Source organism: Equus przewalskii, chromosome 2, assembly GCF_037783145.1.
Source record: "Equus przewalskii isolate Varuska chromosome 2, EquPr2, whole genome shotgun sequence".
NCBI lineage: Eukaryota > Metazoa > Chordata > Mammalia > Perissodactyla > Equidae > Equus > Equus przewalskii.
The window spans coordinates 651930-668806 of NC_091832.1; the positions used below are offsets into that span (position 1 = coordinate 651930).

General features: G+C 47.4%; 1 protein-coding gene across 26 annotated transcripts in view; it reads right to left on the reverse strand.

The window, feature by feature from the left end:
- Window positions 1–16877, reverse strand: part of FGGY (FGGY carbohydrate kinase domain containing) — a 377677-nt gene that overhangs the window by 309286 nt on the left and 51514 nt on the right. For all 26 annotated transcript variants that reach the window (XM_070591700.1, XM_070591756.1, XM_070591722.1 and 23 more), the window contains one exon: window positions 5234–5322. In XM_070591700.1, coding sequence (XP_070447801.1) covers window positions 5234–5322 — 89 coding nt within the window. The remainder of the gene's footprint in view (window positions 1–5233; window positions 5323–16877) is intronic.

Genomic DNA, 16877 nt, shown 5'->3' on the forward strand with positions numbered 1-16877 from the left:
TACACTGCAGTGGAGGGGAGAGGGAAGGGAAAATAAATAAACATATCATATAAAGAAATATAAGGGAGGGGCCGGGCCCGTGGCCAAGTGGTTAAGTTCACGCGCTCCACTCCAGCGGCCCAGGGTTTCGCAGGTTCGGATCCTGGGTGTGGACCCAGCACCTCTCATCAAGCCATGCTGAGGCGGCATCCCACTTAGCACAAACAGAAGGACCTACAACTAGAATATACAGCTGTGTACTGGGGGGCTTTGGGGAGAAAGGAAAAAAAAGAAATACAAGGGAAAAATAAACTTGAGGTTCTAGAAATTCAGCCCTGTTTTCCCATATGCCATAGAAAAGTCTGAGAAATTCTAACATGGAACTTCTGAACCAAACTTACTAAAGTGTCTCTTGCATATATGGAGCTTGGTCATCAATTTCTCTTAGTTCAAAACAATAAAAATACGTGAATGGAGAATAGCTAAATCTCCCAAACAGAATAATTCAAAATACTGTATGTAGATAATCTTTTCTCAAGGAGGTGAAGCATACCTCCTTACTCCTTAATCGTGGGCTGTGCATAATGACTTTCTTCCCAAGAGTACAGGCTAGAAGGGGGAGAAGAGTCGCTCACAGTGGCGAAACCTGACAAATGACACCTTCCAGGTGAGCAAGGTCAGGATCAACAGTGATAAGTCATACAGATAGTATGTCCCCTTGATGGAAGATATGAGAATGGCGCTCATCACAGAATGGGGCTGTGGTCCTCCTCCCAGAAACATACTACCCAAGTCTCACCATGAGAAAAACATCAGACAAATTCCATGAGAGGGCCATGCTACAGCAGACATGACCACTACTCTCCAAAGCTGTCAAGGTCGCCAGAAACAGAGAAAGCTGAGAAACTGTCACAGCCAAGAAGAGCCTAAGGAGTCAGGACTAAATTATATGGTATCCTGGATGGGATCCTGGAACAGAAAAAGGCCATTAGGTAAAAACTAAAGAAATCTGAATAAAGTATGGTATTTAGTTAATGATAATATATCACTATTAATTCATCAATTGTGACAAACATACCATACTAACGTAAGATGTTAATATGAGGGGAAACTGGGTGTCATGTATATGGGGACTCTCTGTACTGTCTTCACAACTTTTCTGCGAATATAAAACCATTTTAAAATAAAGTCTAATCAAAATTCTAATTAAATTTAATAGGACAAACTTTTAAACAATTTATAGACTATTGCCAGCTCTGGATAACCTAGGGGAAATTTCTCTCAGACTCCAGCGTTAGAAAGAAGAGCAGTCAGGTTCCTACCTGTTCACTTCGTCAGGCTTGATCAGGTTCTAATCTTTGCTTTGGCCACTACGGAGCCTGAAAACCAACCTGTTAGTAATTATGAAGAGCCTTATAGTTTCTAGGAAGCGCTTAGCTTCACCTTAGTTATCGTATTCATATCTTCACTCCATTGTGACTTCTTAAAATTTTAATCACTGTTCTAATCTTCTGCTATGACCAGTCACCTCAAAGCTCTTTAGAGGGAGGATTTACATCTATGAATGTTTTTATCTAATTATACAAAATTTCATTATTCAAATTTCAGACTTCCCGTCTCTCATATTACCAAACTTCTGCATAGTTAACAACTCAATGGCTAGAATGTAACAAATTACTAAAGCGTTCAGCTTTAGTTCCTAAATTTCAAAATGGTGATAACACCACCTGCTTTAACGGATGGTTCTCAGCACTAACGGGGTCCACATTTGTTAATATCCCTAGAACAGATAGAGAAGGCACTAGATAAATGATGATTACATTATTATTATTAATAAAACAGCAATAAGTATTTTAATTAATTAATAAAAAGCATGGAGCTGAATTACAAATTAATCACAGGCCAGGTGGCGATTTTCTCAGTGACCTAGATAAACAAGAGGAGCTGCCATATTTTAGAGGATAAGAACAATAACTAAAGGGATGAGGGAAATGAAAAAGGAGGGGAGGAGAGAAAAACAGATACGAGGAGGAGGTGGAGGAGGACGTCTTACACATCGTCACTGCCAAAAACAAGTCTGAGAGCTTTAAGACAAGGTGAAATCTAATCACTTTTTACCCTTGACTCCACTAGAATAATAAACAGAGAAACAGAAGGAAAAAAACACCCTCCAGCCTTTCTGGCACTCATTTCCCCCAAAGCCTCTCAAAGCAATCACAATAAGAGCCCAATAAACACCAAATCTGAGCCTCTCCTTAGCCCAGAGCATGCCAAGTTCATGTTCCACTGCCTACTTTTTTGGCGCTGGCACACCTAGTTCAGCCCCTCATCTTCCTTATTGTGGAAGAGGGGACAGGCACGGGGATTTTTCATTAAAAGAACTATGCATTGTTTAACTACCACGTGCTACACTTTCCATCCTCAGTACCTCTGACTCCCTCAATAACCCTGAGAGGTCGTCCAGGTGAGGACCCTGAGGCTCCTCAAGGTAATTCGCTCCAGGTTCTTGCAGACAGTGCATGGTGAAGACACTGAACCCAGTCAGTCTGACTACAAGGATTTCCCTCCTTCCACGGTGCCAGAAACTTAGTACAAGGACTCCTTGCCAAATCGATAGAGAAAGGGAACTAAACAAAACAGCTAATTCCTTTAAAAAATTTCTTAGCACTGTGTTGGAAGTTTTTCTGTTACATCACTCAGTCAGTCCATACAATAACCCCATGGAAAAGGCAGAATTTATCCCAATTTTACAATCAAAAAAGCTCAGAGGGGTTACGTGTTCACCCTGATCATGCTGGTTGAAAGAGAGAAGGGAGAAAGAACTGGGAGAAGAGGAAACAAGAGAAGAGAAAGATGGATGTCAGAGATGAGTGTGCCAGGAGGGGCCGACCAGCTCTGCAAGAGGAACTCGGTGCCCGGCCCAGGTCCACAGGCCCTGATCTAGAAGAGAGGGAAGCTGGAAGGGCAGCCTCTGAAGGCCCTTGTGGTCTGGGGCAAAGGGCTCCCGGGGGGCAGAGGGGGTCACATATCTGCACTAATGAAAACAGACTGATTCATGAGTGTCACAGCCGATGAAAAAAATGGCAGGGATGACTGGACAGCCAAGAAATCATTTCTGAGCATTAAACTTCTGCTCCCTCAGGGTCTGAGATTCTCATGGGCGGGATGGAAGCCCCCAAGCATATCTGATAGGCCAAGAAGAAGCTCTCCATTTTTAAATTCACCAAATTCATTAGACCTTTTAAAATACTTCCAACCTCTCACAGGTATGGAGCACCTTAGAGTCACATAGTGCTTTCATGTATATGCTATTAGGCAATGCTGTCCCAACTTAGCTGACCATATAAGCCTCTGGGGCACTTGTTAGTATACAAATCCCCAGGTATCCCACAGTCTGATTCAGTAAGCTTAAAATGGGAAGCCCTGGGGATCTGTGTGCTTGAATAAGAATATTTCAGCTGATTCCTATAATCAGGCTAGTTTGGGAAAATTGCCTTAATAGGACTCTCCCAACAAGTCTGCAAGGTAGGCATCATGATCCTCAATTTCCAGATAAGAAGAGTGAGATGCAAAGAAGGGAAGGACATGCCCAGGGTTACACAACTGTGACTCCACGATGGGTGGGCATGCCCCTGCATTTACATCTGCCTGAGCCAGGGCCAGTTCCCAAAGCCTGCTCCCTGGGGTCTGCCTATGGCATCAGACGCTAGGAAATGGGGGTGCAGATTACCCAGCACCATCAGAAAGAACCAGGAAGTCCATATCCCAGGGTGAATAACACTCAAGGACAAAGAGAAGGGCCTCCTCCATGCAAGCCCATGGGGTATTGCCGAGACCCACACCATCAGCACTGCTTGGACTAATAGGTCCATTTGGCTAAAATGATCAAAATATTCCTTTTACTACTGCACAAAGGTAAGAAAAAATACTAGAGAAAGGTCTTCCGGAAAGAACTCCAGACAATTAATGTCACACCAAAAGAGGAAAGCCCAAGAGGAGACCCTCACCCACACACTGGCCTTCCCATTGGTGATAACAGTACAAGGGTGACCAATTGCACCTTCTGGGGTAAAGTTCAGACACTCCTCCAGAGCCTTCTCCCCCAACAAGGGGTGAGTCCCTGAGGTCTGCTGAGGCCATCTTCTGTGCGTGTGGATCCCTTCCATCCCAGCGTTTTGTTGGTGGGTGGGGAGGATAGCGGACATGAAGAATGACCTGCTTATGAAACACGTCCTCTCCTATCTCCGTTCTGGAAGTTCTTGCTGCTGAACTCTCACACTCTTATCAACTCTCTACAAAAAAAGGTCCAAATCATACAAAACGAGGTATGCAGGAAGAACATGGGGAAAACGGTACTCCTCTTCCCAGCTTCTCATGAGTTTAAATACAAAGGGGAATAGGGAGGATTTCGCCCTCCCTGAGTGAGCGAACTTTAAGATACAACGACTGCCTCCCTAGATACGTAGGTTTGCGCAAGTGCACCTGACCTCTGGGAAGGGGCCCTCGTCCTCACGGGGCTGTTCAATACAGATTCTACCTCGCTCTCAGCTGTGAAGGCCCCCCACCCTGCTGCCGCCGTGAACACCCCTGAAACCTGAGGTCAACGTGACAACAGATTTGCTACCTTCACCTCCAACATGTCTCTCTCTCTCTATCTGTATCCATGTTCACATCCATTCCGTTAACTACAGCAGCCACAATTTCACGCTCAATGAGTATTTTTTAAATTGTTTCTGGCACAGAGCACAAACTTATTTATAACATTCAAAATTTATTGAAAAATGTTGTTAACTTCAACACACATACCTCTATACTCTGGGATGATTCAGGTACATTGATATAAAAAACAAAATAGCTTCATAACACACCCATCCAGTTAAAATCAGCTTCCTTGAAAAACCTATCTCTTGCCTTAATTTTAGGGGCCCCCCAGAATTTTTCTTTTATTTACTACGTAAAAAGAGCCTTTGGAAAAATGGTCACATTTCATGACGGACTATTCACATCTCCTGCAAATGTGTCCCATTTTAATGAACGGTCCTCACCTTGGATACCCACATTCCAGGCCTCGCAGGAACAACGGTGTTTGGCCATGTGTAGTGGACGTGCAAGACAGATTCCAGATGTTTCAAGTATGCAAAATTGCACACAGATGTACAACAGTGCGTCCAGTCAAAGCGAGTTAAGAGAGTAACATATACAAACACCCAAGCATGGATGAGCACACGGAAAATCCCCCTTGCGATTAACCTACCGTGCTGTGACGCCTGTTGCCTTCCACGACAAGAAGTCTGGGAGATCGAAGAAATGCCCCGCCTTATCCCAGCACGTCTCCCTCAGGTTCTGCCAAATTGAATACATGTTAGAGTCAATTATGGGTTCTTCTACCCTCTCCTCTTTCAATAATGTTTCAAAATTTTCAAAACAGAAGCATAGCCAAAAATGCCCAATAAAACACCTGTTCAGGGGCCGGGCACACGGATGACATAAAAGCAATATTATATAGGAAAGAAAAATTGGTAATTATTGATCCTTCCAAAAATGACTATAATTTCCCTTTTATTCCTCTGTGCCAACCTGGAGGGGGAGAAATCGTACTCCATGAGGGTATGCACTCCATCTTCGCAGAGAAGGGTGAAAGGAGATGCTTCAAGACATATAATAAGATTTCAAAGCTGAACAGCTATAAATTGGGAAGAAAATGCACTAAGAAATTACGCAGTGAAACGGAATCTGTCCTGCCATGTAAACTTCTCCCTGCACCAACTGTTTCCAAAGGTAACAGGAAAGATGGCCCCTGCCCTCAGAGAGCTTCCCATCAAAGCCCAAGAGAATCAAGCTCTTCTTGTAAATGTTTTAAACATTAGCTTCTTCCACACTGCCAGTGCGGTCAGACGTTTTCTTGCCGTTGGGCTTTTCCCTTCCTCTGCCGCCTCAGTCTGGAACCTTCATTCCTCACCTGCTACCCTGTTCCTCCCAGGGTCCACGTCGCCCTGGCCCCTTTGGCTAAACCTGTCGGCCCTTCCCTGGGGAGGCCTTCCAGGATCCCCCACTCAGGTTAGGTCCGGCTGTCGGACAACCCATGCCGCCTGCAATTATTTGGGTAAGGTCTTTCTTTCCTGCCAGACAGTAACCTCTACGAGGTCAAGGACCTTGTCAGTTTGCACTGTGATATCCCAGGACTGTCCCCTCTCCTGCCCCACACAAGAGTCCCCTCAGCTGTGAGGAGAAACCACAGGACTCCAGCCCCCTTACACACTCAGCTGGACAGGGATGGATATGTGACCTAACTGAGCCACTCAGTTCCTTCTCCCAGGAACTCAGAATCAGAACCCAGTGGAGCCAGGTAGCTTCTGCTTGTGAATGGAACTGGAGGTGAGACAAACTGGAAACTGTGAGGTGGCCGTTTTCCGCCAAGTACCTGGAGAAGAACTACACCAAGAAAAAAAGAAAGCAGACAGAAGCAGCAGCGAGAAGAGCTTCCTACCATCCAGGCAACTCTCCATGGCCTGGTTTCCATAATTCGCCCCCAAGAGGCTAGAACAAAAGGAATGTATCATAAGCACGAGGGATCTTTGGAACCCAAGGACAACAAAGCAGAAGTCCCAAGAAAGACATATTCCAGTGGGTGACACACAGGCACTCAGGAAATGTTTGCTGACAGCCAGACAAACTGCTCAGGATCACCGCGAACCCTCCCACGCGAGGAACGTGGCAGAGCTTACCATGGGCGCCCCAGTGTGTCGGCTCCTGAGAGCAACACAGAAGTCCTGGGTCTGAGCACATCCCTTTTACAGACATACAACTGGCCTTTGCCTACATTTGCCCTCAAATGTTATGAGTTCTTCCTCTTTCCTTCCTGCCTGTATGAACACAGACATCTATGCACAGCAGTGAACCTGAGTATTAACCCAGCTACAGGGTCCCCTAAAACAACGGCAGTATCAGAAGGGTTCAGACATAAAAGGCAGTGTGAAGCCCATTTTCTGTTGTTGTTGTTTTTTTGGGTGAGAGCTTACATCTAGACAGGGCTAAATTTCTCTTTGAACGCCCATCCATCTTAATGTTAACCAAAACAAAACTTAAAGCTGATTAAACATGCCTAACAAAGCTGAGAACCAGTATTATCCTTGTACACCGCTAGCTCACAATCAGAAAGGGGTAGCCTTTGAAACTATGAGTCAAACTCCTGGTATGCCTTCTGGCTAGTCCCCAGACCCCGTCCCATGGGCGCTGTGGTCCAGTGATCAGCTCTCAGGGAGGAGGAGCACAGGCCTCTCCTTGTGAGGGCTCCAGGAATGCACAGCGAGTCTCCAGAAACACACCGCCAGACTACAGCAGCACAGCTCCTGCTGCACACCAAAGCTGAGCCATCTCCCCAAGCCCAGGAAACAACAGCTTCTGTCAGATCCTGCAGATGCCCGTTAAAGACCTGCGTAACGTGAGCTTTCAGCCTGTACCACACAGACAGGCCCTGCAGACAAGGTAACCCAAGCAGAATGTCTCAGGGAGAACTTGAGGCCTCTTGCCAGAGAGAGAAGAGTGGGGGTAGGAGGCGCAAGGCAGGCGGGAAGAGTCCTTTCTTCTTGAGACCACGCCAGCTTCATTCCTCAAAGCCAGGGACCCCAGTGCAGCTTCTCTATAGGATGAGAAACCAGAAACAACATCTTATTAGAAGTATGAGGTATCCTTAAGAATGCACGTGGTCTTGGAGGAGAAGACAGCAGTATCCCCTGCTTTCTCTACAGAAGCAACATCTGGAGATTAGCCAGCAAAGGGAAAGGGGAAAGAGCTTGCCTGGATGGGAGGGAATGTTTCCAGAAGCCTGACCCCTTGAGATGCTGACAGACAACTGTGAGGGTCTCATGCTGTTCTTCTGTTGGGCTACACGACTCAGAAGTGCTTTGTCCTCAAATGCCAGACTAGCCAAGGGCATATTAGCCTCCGTGGATGGATTTTTAATTCAGTTCTGTGGGAAAATCTCTCTGTCCCTGTCCCTCCCCAGCCAGTACAGTCCCAGCCAAGGGCCTCAATCTTACTGAATTACTCCTACTCTTGTAAGCATTGGGCTGCGTCAGGGCCGTGACTGTCCTCTTGCATTCCTCCACAGCAGACAACACTGCTCCATGAGCCTCATCTTGTTCGATTCTCAGGGGGTCAGAACGGTGTAGGCTATATACAACAGACACGTACTAAGGATGTAGAAACAGAGGTCAGGATTAAAAGGGCTTGGCCCAAGGTCACACAGGGCTCCCAGCTCTGAAGCGAGTCTCCCCGCTTCCCCTGGGCGCAGTCCCCACCTCGAGGCCCCCAGACCCATCAGAGTGGATGTCAGCTCTTTGGAGGCATCATAATAGAAGCTATTGCTATTCTTTATAGGAAAAAAACACACACACACGCACACAGAAAAGTCCTCCAAAATGCTTTTTTTTTTTTTTACATATTCTTTAAAATTTCAGAGATTCCACTTTCAATCCTGGGCAACTCACTTTTGTTCTATGTACCTAATAACAGCCTCTGTGCACAAATGGCACGCGGGTTAGAGAGAGCTCGGAGCAGGTCCTCAGCACACGTCCGCAATGGCTCTGTGTCCTCATGTGGCAGCTGAGTCCGGCTCAAGCTAGGCGCTCTCTGTGCTGAAGGAGATAAGTCTACTCTCCAGTTACCAAGCAACTTACAAAAACTAGTCTTTTCAAGAAAAAAAGAAAGCAGCAGTGATTTGGGGAATATGACTTGGCAATAAAGGCTTCTGTATTCCAGTAACAGCCCTTTGAGCTAAGCAATCTCCCAGACTTGAAAGAACCAAAAAGAACAACTTTCACTTTTTTTTTAATCATCTTAACCATTTTTTAAGTACACAGTTCCGTGGCATTAAGTAGATTCACACTGTTGTGCAGCCATCCTCACCATCCATCCAGAACTTTCCATCTTCCCAAACTGAAGCTCTGTCCCCGTGAAACACTGACTCCCCATCCCTCCCCCAGCGCCTGGCCCCCCATCTACTTTCTGTCTCTGTGGCTGTGACTCCACTAGGGACCTCCTGTGAGTGGATCACACAGGATTTGTGCTTCTGTGTCTGGCTCATGTCACTGAGCATCATCTTTCTAAAACATCTATTACTTCATCAAACAGCAGCGTTTCCTGGGAGGGGGCTGCTGCTCACAGAGCACACAGCTGCAGATCTCAGCAGAGGCAGGAGGCAGAGCCGTGCGCCAAGCTCAAGGCCCGCCAGCGGCCGACAGCCAGCCCGGGTAGGGACATGGGCTTCTCCCTCCCCTCTCACTGCAGTGTCTGTGCAGGGGGGCAACGAGAGCTCTGCGGGCTTCCAGATGCTGAGGGAACTTGTGGGGAAAATGAAGCTGATAGTGCAACGCACGTTGGAAGACACGAGGGTTTGGAGGAGCGGGAGAAAGTATGGATGACCCGTCAAAAAGGGATCAGCCAAGAATTTTGTTATTAATTGCAAAGGGATTCTACCGGGCTAGCTGCTGTGAGCACTGAATAAAAGGGAGGGAACAGAGCTCCCTAATCCCACACCCAACAAATGATCCCGCCTGAGCGCTCACATACTGGCAAGGCTGTCTCCCAGCACAGCTGCCCAGAAAAAAGCAACCCCTACCCTCACTCCTCGTTCAAGGCTCCCAGTTAGGGCACAGGCTGACAGGCCAGAGGGGAACAGCGTTTCAGGAAGAAACTTAGTCCTCAACATCATTCTTAAAAGAAAAACGATGCTGAAAACGTGGAGTGGGCCATAATCCCTAACCAGAAACTTCCCCGAAGGAATGGAACAACTGTGTTTCCAACTCCCATCCACAGAGAAAAAGACCAAACACTGGAGATGCTGCAAGTCAGACAGATACGCCGAGAGCTTTGTGCTACGACAGGTGTCCTTGTAAAAACCTCAAACTTCCCACTGCCTTCCTTCATTTACAACGGCCCCGCAGTCCTCATGGCCTGGAATCACATCCAACTCCCGGCATGGCTCTCAGGACACTTAAACCTGCCCCCAACTTGGCTGTTACTGTGGTGACGACTCTGGACTCACCCCTGCCCTCGCCACCTGGCTCCCCTCTCATCTCTTCCACTTCCCCAAACGCGTGACCTCTTTTCTATCTCCTGCCTCTGTGGAGGCTCACGCCTCTACTTGGACTGACTTTCTCATCTTCTCCTATGATCAAACTTCTAGCTTTCATTCGAATCCATCCAGCTCCAATGTCGCCTTTTCAGTGGAGCCCTCCCTGCCCTACTGTCCCCTAATTATACATTCACGTGCCTAAACTCACCTCGAGATGACAACCTCCCGGAGGGCAAACGCCAGCTAACTCGTGGCCAAAAAAAAGCAAAAAGTTTCAGGAGGTATAAAGAAATTTAAAGTCAGATCCTTTTAAAAGAAAATTACAGTGAAGCTGGAGAAAGATGTGTGCAAAGGAAAAGGTAATTAATAAGATGATGTATGACAATAACGTAATGAGCCTGATACAAGGCTGGATGAGTCAGCCCCATAACGCTATCACAGGATTTTGTGTGTGGCCGTATATCTGCCTGCAGTGAGGAACACAGACAGGGCACAGAGCCGGAAGGGCTCGGGGCTGGGCGGCCAGAAGAGGCTTCACGGGGAGACATTTGAGCTGAAGCCTGCAGGTCAAGCAGAATAGATATCTATGCTCCTGCTGAGGGTGGCCCCCAGAAACAAAAATCTGAAACGACAGGATCGATGACCCCACTAGAGGAGGGTTTAACGGTTCCTTCATAGAATTTTTTTGTAAAGTGAGATAATTCCATTGTATAATTTAAATTATTTAATTTTCCAGAACTGGATAAATACATGCATTCCCCCCACCCCCCCTGAAGTTCTACTATTGTACAGAAAGGTACGTTTATAATCCACACTAGAGCTGATTTCCCAGACATAAAAATGTTCTCATTTCCGTGAAAACGGATCCTAGTCAGCAAAGCTGACTTTGCCCAGGAAGGTGACAGCCCCACGCATCAGGAAATCAGGGCTCTGGTGTGTGGGCTCAGAACTCCGGAGTCAGGCGGACCCGAGTATGACCGCTGCCCTCAGCACCTGCCAGCTGTGCAGCTTTAGGCAAATCAATTTCTCTAAGCCCCAGTTTCCTCAACTGGCATAAGTCTAGCATCCCCTCAAAGGACGCTGTGAGAACTAAACGAAACAATGCAGAGCGCCTGGTAGGCCAAGAAGGTCCACTCTAACCACTGCCACAGAGCTGCGTACTTTTCAAAGCACTTTGACAAGCATGATCTCATCTGATCTGCGGAATTCTTTAAGGCAGAGAAAGCAAGAAACTATAAACCTCAGCTTGCAGGTTAACAAACTAAAACCCAGAAAGGGACCAGGACTGCTCGAGGTTGCGTGGGAAGACAGACTTGGATCAGACCTGCAACGACCAGTGCTGCCAGTTGTGGCGTCTGCCTCCCAAACGGGAGCCAGAATGCACAGGCGCTGGGAGGAAGGCAGAGAAGCCGTGCTGACTAGACAGCACACTTCCCGTGGTGGCACTGCCCATGGGCGGGGGGCAGGGAAGAAGGAAGGGAGGGGTCCTCACACGAAGAGCAGGCTTTGGAATGGGTTAGAAGGTCTGTGGGCAGATGCGAAAAAAAGCAGACAGTGGGGACGAGAGGAAGTCATCCAGAACGCCGCCCTCTCCTGGATCCCATCATGCCTTCTCACTGCTGTTCTGTCTTGACCTTCTTGAGCTCCTTTTCCTTGGTCACCTGTTAAATGTGGAAGCTCCCAGAATTGCTGCCTCACTCAACTCACTGCTCACATGCTGCCTGGGCAATCTCAATTCCTCCCGCGGTTCCAAACAACCACAAGTTAAATATCGCCCGATCTCAACTCCAAATTCTCCTCCGAGACGTGTCCCCTGGACGACCCGCTGCACCTCTAACTCCACATGCCCAAAACAGAACTGTCATTTTCCCCAGATGTTCCCCCTCCTTGATTTTCTACGTCAGTCGATCCAGTTACCTAAGGAGTCATCTTCTACTTCTCTCCCTCTCTCATTCCTTACATCCAATCACCCTTCTAATTAAACTGCAAATTAATTCATGAAGAGGTTCCCACTGCTCCACTCTCTATTAGTCAGGGTTCTCCAAAGAAAGAGAACCAATAGAAGATTTGCATATATCTGCAAATACACACACACACACACACACACACACACACACACACGATGTAGATGAAGAGATTTACCACAAGGGTTGGCTCACACACTTATGGAGGCTGAAGAAGTCCCAAGTTCCGCAGTTGGCAAGCTAGACGTCCAGAAGCTCCAGTCTGAGTCTGAAGGCCTGAGAACTAGCAGAGCTGACGGTGTAAGTTCTAGTCCAAAGGCCAACAGGCTTGAGACCCAAGAAGAGCCCATGTTTCAGTCCGAGTCTGAAGCAGGCAAAGACTGATGTCCCAGCTCAAAGCAGTCAGGCAGAGGGAGTTCCCTCTTACCAGCCTTTTTGTTCTATTCAGGTCTTCAATTGTTTAGATGAGGGCAGTCTGCTTTACTCAGTTTATGGATTCAAATGTTAATGTCATCCAGAGACACCCTCACAGACACACTCAGAATAATGCTTGCCCAGACGTCTAGTCACCTCGTGGTCCAGTCCAGCTGACACATAAAATTAACCGTCACACCCATCTTCACTGTCTCATTCTCAGTCCATCGGTTCTATCACCTGGATTATTGCTAACACACCTGTGGTAAAGTACAGATGTGGCCACAATTCTTTCCCTCCCTGTATCCATGTCCTTTGCAATATGACTCCCTAGCTCTTCCCATTAAGAGGTGAACCTATCTCTCCATTTAAACTGGACCTGGCTTTATGACTTGCTTTGACCAATGGAATGGAGCAGAAGTGCTACTGTGCCACTTCTGAATCAAGGCCTCAAAAGCCCTGGCTTTTGTCTTCTTGGAATACAGTGCTGCCAGGTGAGGCAGCTCAGGCTGGCCTGCTAGAGGATGAGAGGCCATGTGGAGCAGAAACAAACCATCCCAGCCAAGGCTCCAGACACACGAGAGGGCTGAGCAAAGCCAAAATCAGCAAACCCTACCCAGCCGACCTTCCATAGACTCTTGAATGAATTCAGCAGAAACCAGAAAAACCATTTGCTTTAGCCCATCACAAATTACCAACCTGCAAAGTTATGAGGTAAATAAATGGTTCAGTTTTTACTCCATTAAAGGTGGTTTGTTACACAGCAAAGCTAACTGATACAGCCCCTAACTTTCAAATCTTACCCCCTTCAACTCGCACCCTCTACATAGCCAATTAGAATACAACAGCCTATGTAAAACGTACATTTTCACATTCAATAAGTATTTCCTTGGCAGGTATAGGCACTGTGCTCAGTGCCAGAGAAACAAGAGCAAACAGCAGACACAGCCCCCACAAACACACACAAGGAGCTTTCAATCTAGTATACTTTGCACCCTTCAAATTTCTACCACTTTGGAGTGAAAGATCAAATTCATCAACAAGGCATTCCTGCTCCATGTCTTACTCTCTAGCCCTATCTCTGGTCACTCTGAGATACTACCCTAGGATCAGCCACATAAACTGCGCTTTTGCTCACCGTTCTGTCTTTACTCACAGTGCACCCTATCTGAAATACCTTCCTTCTTTCACCCTGATCAGCACGTACTCATCATACAGGACTCAACTCTAGCGGTACCCACTCCATTAGCGGGGTTAGGTGCTCCCACACGGTGGGCCCACAGTCCTCGCTGAATATCCTATCACAGCTCTTCCCTTCCCTGTTCGCGTGTCCGTCCCCCTCACTGGACTGGAAGCTCCCAGGAGGCAAGGACTGTGTTCTTTCAGTCTGTCTACTCCTAGGACCTAGCACTGTATGGATACAGAGATGATGAATAATGTTAGCTGGTGAATGAATAAAGAGATGAATGAGAAGAGGTGTGCAAGCTAAATAGGAGTTTGTGAAAATGGAAATAAGGAAGGCGTAGGGACAAATGAATGAGGTCGTGAATCAGAACTGCCCCAGTTTCTCTCTTCTCATTCAAGTAATGCTCTTAAGAGCAGAGACATATTCTAGCCAAGCCAGACTGCCAGGAAGAGAAATGGTCTTCTCAGGGTGAGCAGGTCCTTTGGAGAAGTTTCATTTTAATTGGAAAATGGATTCATTCACTTCCTGGCTTGGACTCCTGCGTCAGTGCAGCACCATGCTGAACGGCTGCCAGGCCCCACTGGAGAGGGGGCTGTGGCGGGAAGAGAGCTCCATCAAATGATGAGTGCTCTGGAACATCTGAGGACAATCTAGCGTCGGCTCCAGGCTGGCTCACATGGATGCCCCCTCCTCTTTCTTCCCTAAATGTCCTTCAACCCAAAATTTACTCATCCCCAACCCAGAAAGGACGGCTGTACTTTACTGTTCCACCTGGCATTTTGGGGGGTGCTTACTTGGGTGGATATATATCCTTCCTTGTTCATTTATACCACTATGCAGAGTTCCACTGTCATTTCTTGTAGGGCACAAAGTCCACGACTGAGAAATTCCCTCACTGCTCCACTAGTAGAAGATGATCAGAACTTTATAAACCCTTCCTTATGATGGGTGTACCACAGTCCAACATCACAGAAAACACTCCTCCTCAGAACCTATCGTGCATCTTTGGTGAAGGGTCCTCGTGGAGGGCACTGACCACTGTAAGGTTATTGTGACCTGGCTCCAGCTTGCTCTCTAGCCTCACCTCTCAACATGTTCACCTGACAGCAACCCTACTGTCCCGGATTCTCCACAGGGACTGACCCATGACAGCTGTGGCAATGCAGTATGCTGCTCTACACCGAGTGGCCTTTGCACGCCTGCTGCCTCCTCTCCAGAGCCAGGCTGAGGGGGCGCACCCTGGCCCTCACACTCCACAGCCGCATGACCTTGGGAAAGCCACCTAACTACTCTTCACTTCCACTTCCTTGTCCTGTAATAATTACAGAGAACAAATCCACCAACCACACCGTACAGCTGTAAGGGAGGAAAGGAGCAAATGTATGCGAGGCATTTAGAACAGCATCGAGCACAGAGGAAGCGCTTCTTAAATAACTGTTCTTCTAGTTGGAATGTCAGGTCCACACGTTTCCATCTTCAGGAAGGTGAAGGGGCTTTGGAGATCGACACACCTTAATTCAAGCCTGGGTTCTCCTATGTGGTACCTAACGTCTATGGGTCTCACTTCGTTGATTTACAGCAATGTTTAACTCACACTATTGTTAGCAGGATTCAATTTAATAAGGTTGTACACATTACTGTGCCCATCCTGGCACATCCCCAGTAAATGTTAGTTTCCTCCACAATCCTTACTCTTCTCAAATTATATGGGGGCCCATCCGTCTCCTCTACTAGACTCTTAGCTCCTTTCAGGGAGGGACTATAATTTATTCATCTGTATCCCCAGAGTTAACATGACATAACTGCTTCTCAAATGCAATGCTTATTGACCATGCAACCATGTGTCTGTCTGTCCTGATCTGTGGCCAGGCGTGTGCTGGGTATGAAGGTACACCATGAAAGGCAGGGATATACCGGTCCCAATCCTCAGGTTGCTTCTTGGCTAGGTGGAGCAAAGAGTCTGCATGTGAAACATCCAGCAGGAATGTATAAGTAGTCCAGAATAATTCAAGGTTGAAAATACCCGATTTATAAACTAAGAATGCTGCATGGTCATGAAGGAAAGACTCGGCTGTGGGCAGGTGGCAGAGGAAAGGTGTTACTTAGGACACAGTGTCTGACCTCAGTGTGGAGGGAAGATGGAGACTAAGGGAAATGGGATGGAGGGCAGTCCAAGTCAACTGCCTGAGCAACGGTGCAGAAAGCAGCATCAGCCGTTCCCTGGCCATGGAGAAGGACCCTGAGAAGGTCAGTCTGAGGGACACGTGTGGAAGTGCAGGAAGAAGAGCACCTGGATTTGTGTCAGTCAGAAGAGAAGGTGCCACCATCAGCCGCTGGGCAGAGGTGATCTGTGCATGCAGCAACACCAGGGTGGGAAGTCTCGAGGGCAGAAGAGACAGCAGGCAGGAGGACCAGTTAGTTCCTATGCAAATTTCGGACACAGAGAGAAGAGAAAGAGCATAGGAACAGGAAGGAAGAAAGGAAAAGGGAGGCAAAAGAAGAGACGAGCAAGAAAGAAAATGAAACAGGAAAGATTAAGTAGAAAAGCAAGGAGAGGAAAATAAAGACAGACGTGAAAGATGGGCAAAGAGAGAAAGGGAAGGTGGGGTGAAGAGAAAGAATAGGTTAAACGGAGAATGGAATAAAATGAGAAAGACCAGAAAAGGAAGTAAGAGAGAAAGACAGAAGAAAAATAGAAAAATGAAAAAGATGAGTGGACAGCAGCAGCAGCACCCCGACGATGTCCCTGAGGAGACAAGATGCGCAGAAGGCAGGGCAGGAGGCAGGGCCCTGCTCGTGGTCTGCGCGTGGTCTCTCCTCCAGGGAATGAAGTCATGGCTGATGTCACCGCCTCTGAGTCACAGGCCCACCAAAACAGGGGTGGAAAGGGCCCTGCCTGGTGCTCAGTCCCACCCTCCCAGACAGGAGGGGTTAATTCATACTTTAATCTCTGGGGCACTGTCTCGTCTGGCCCTGAGATGACTGAAGGAGGAAAGCGTCTCCTTCTGCCCAGGAGGACATCGTAGCCACATAAGCACTTGGAGCTCATCTTCACTGAGTTCTCAGGTCCAGGCCCCTGAGATGGCAGTCAGAAAAAGCACAGCTAATAGCTTCCAGCTCTTCTCTGGTTATGGCTAGGGTACACTGGCTCCATCCCACGGTGTCCAGAAAGGAAATTCTCATAATAAATACTACTGAATACACACAAGGGACTCAAAAGGTGCTTTCTGACTGACTCACTGAACATTTTTCTCATATT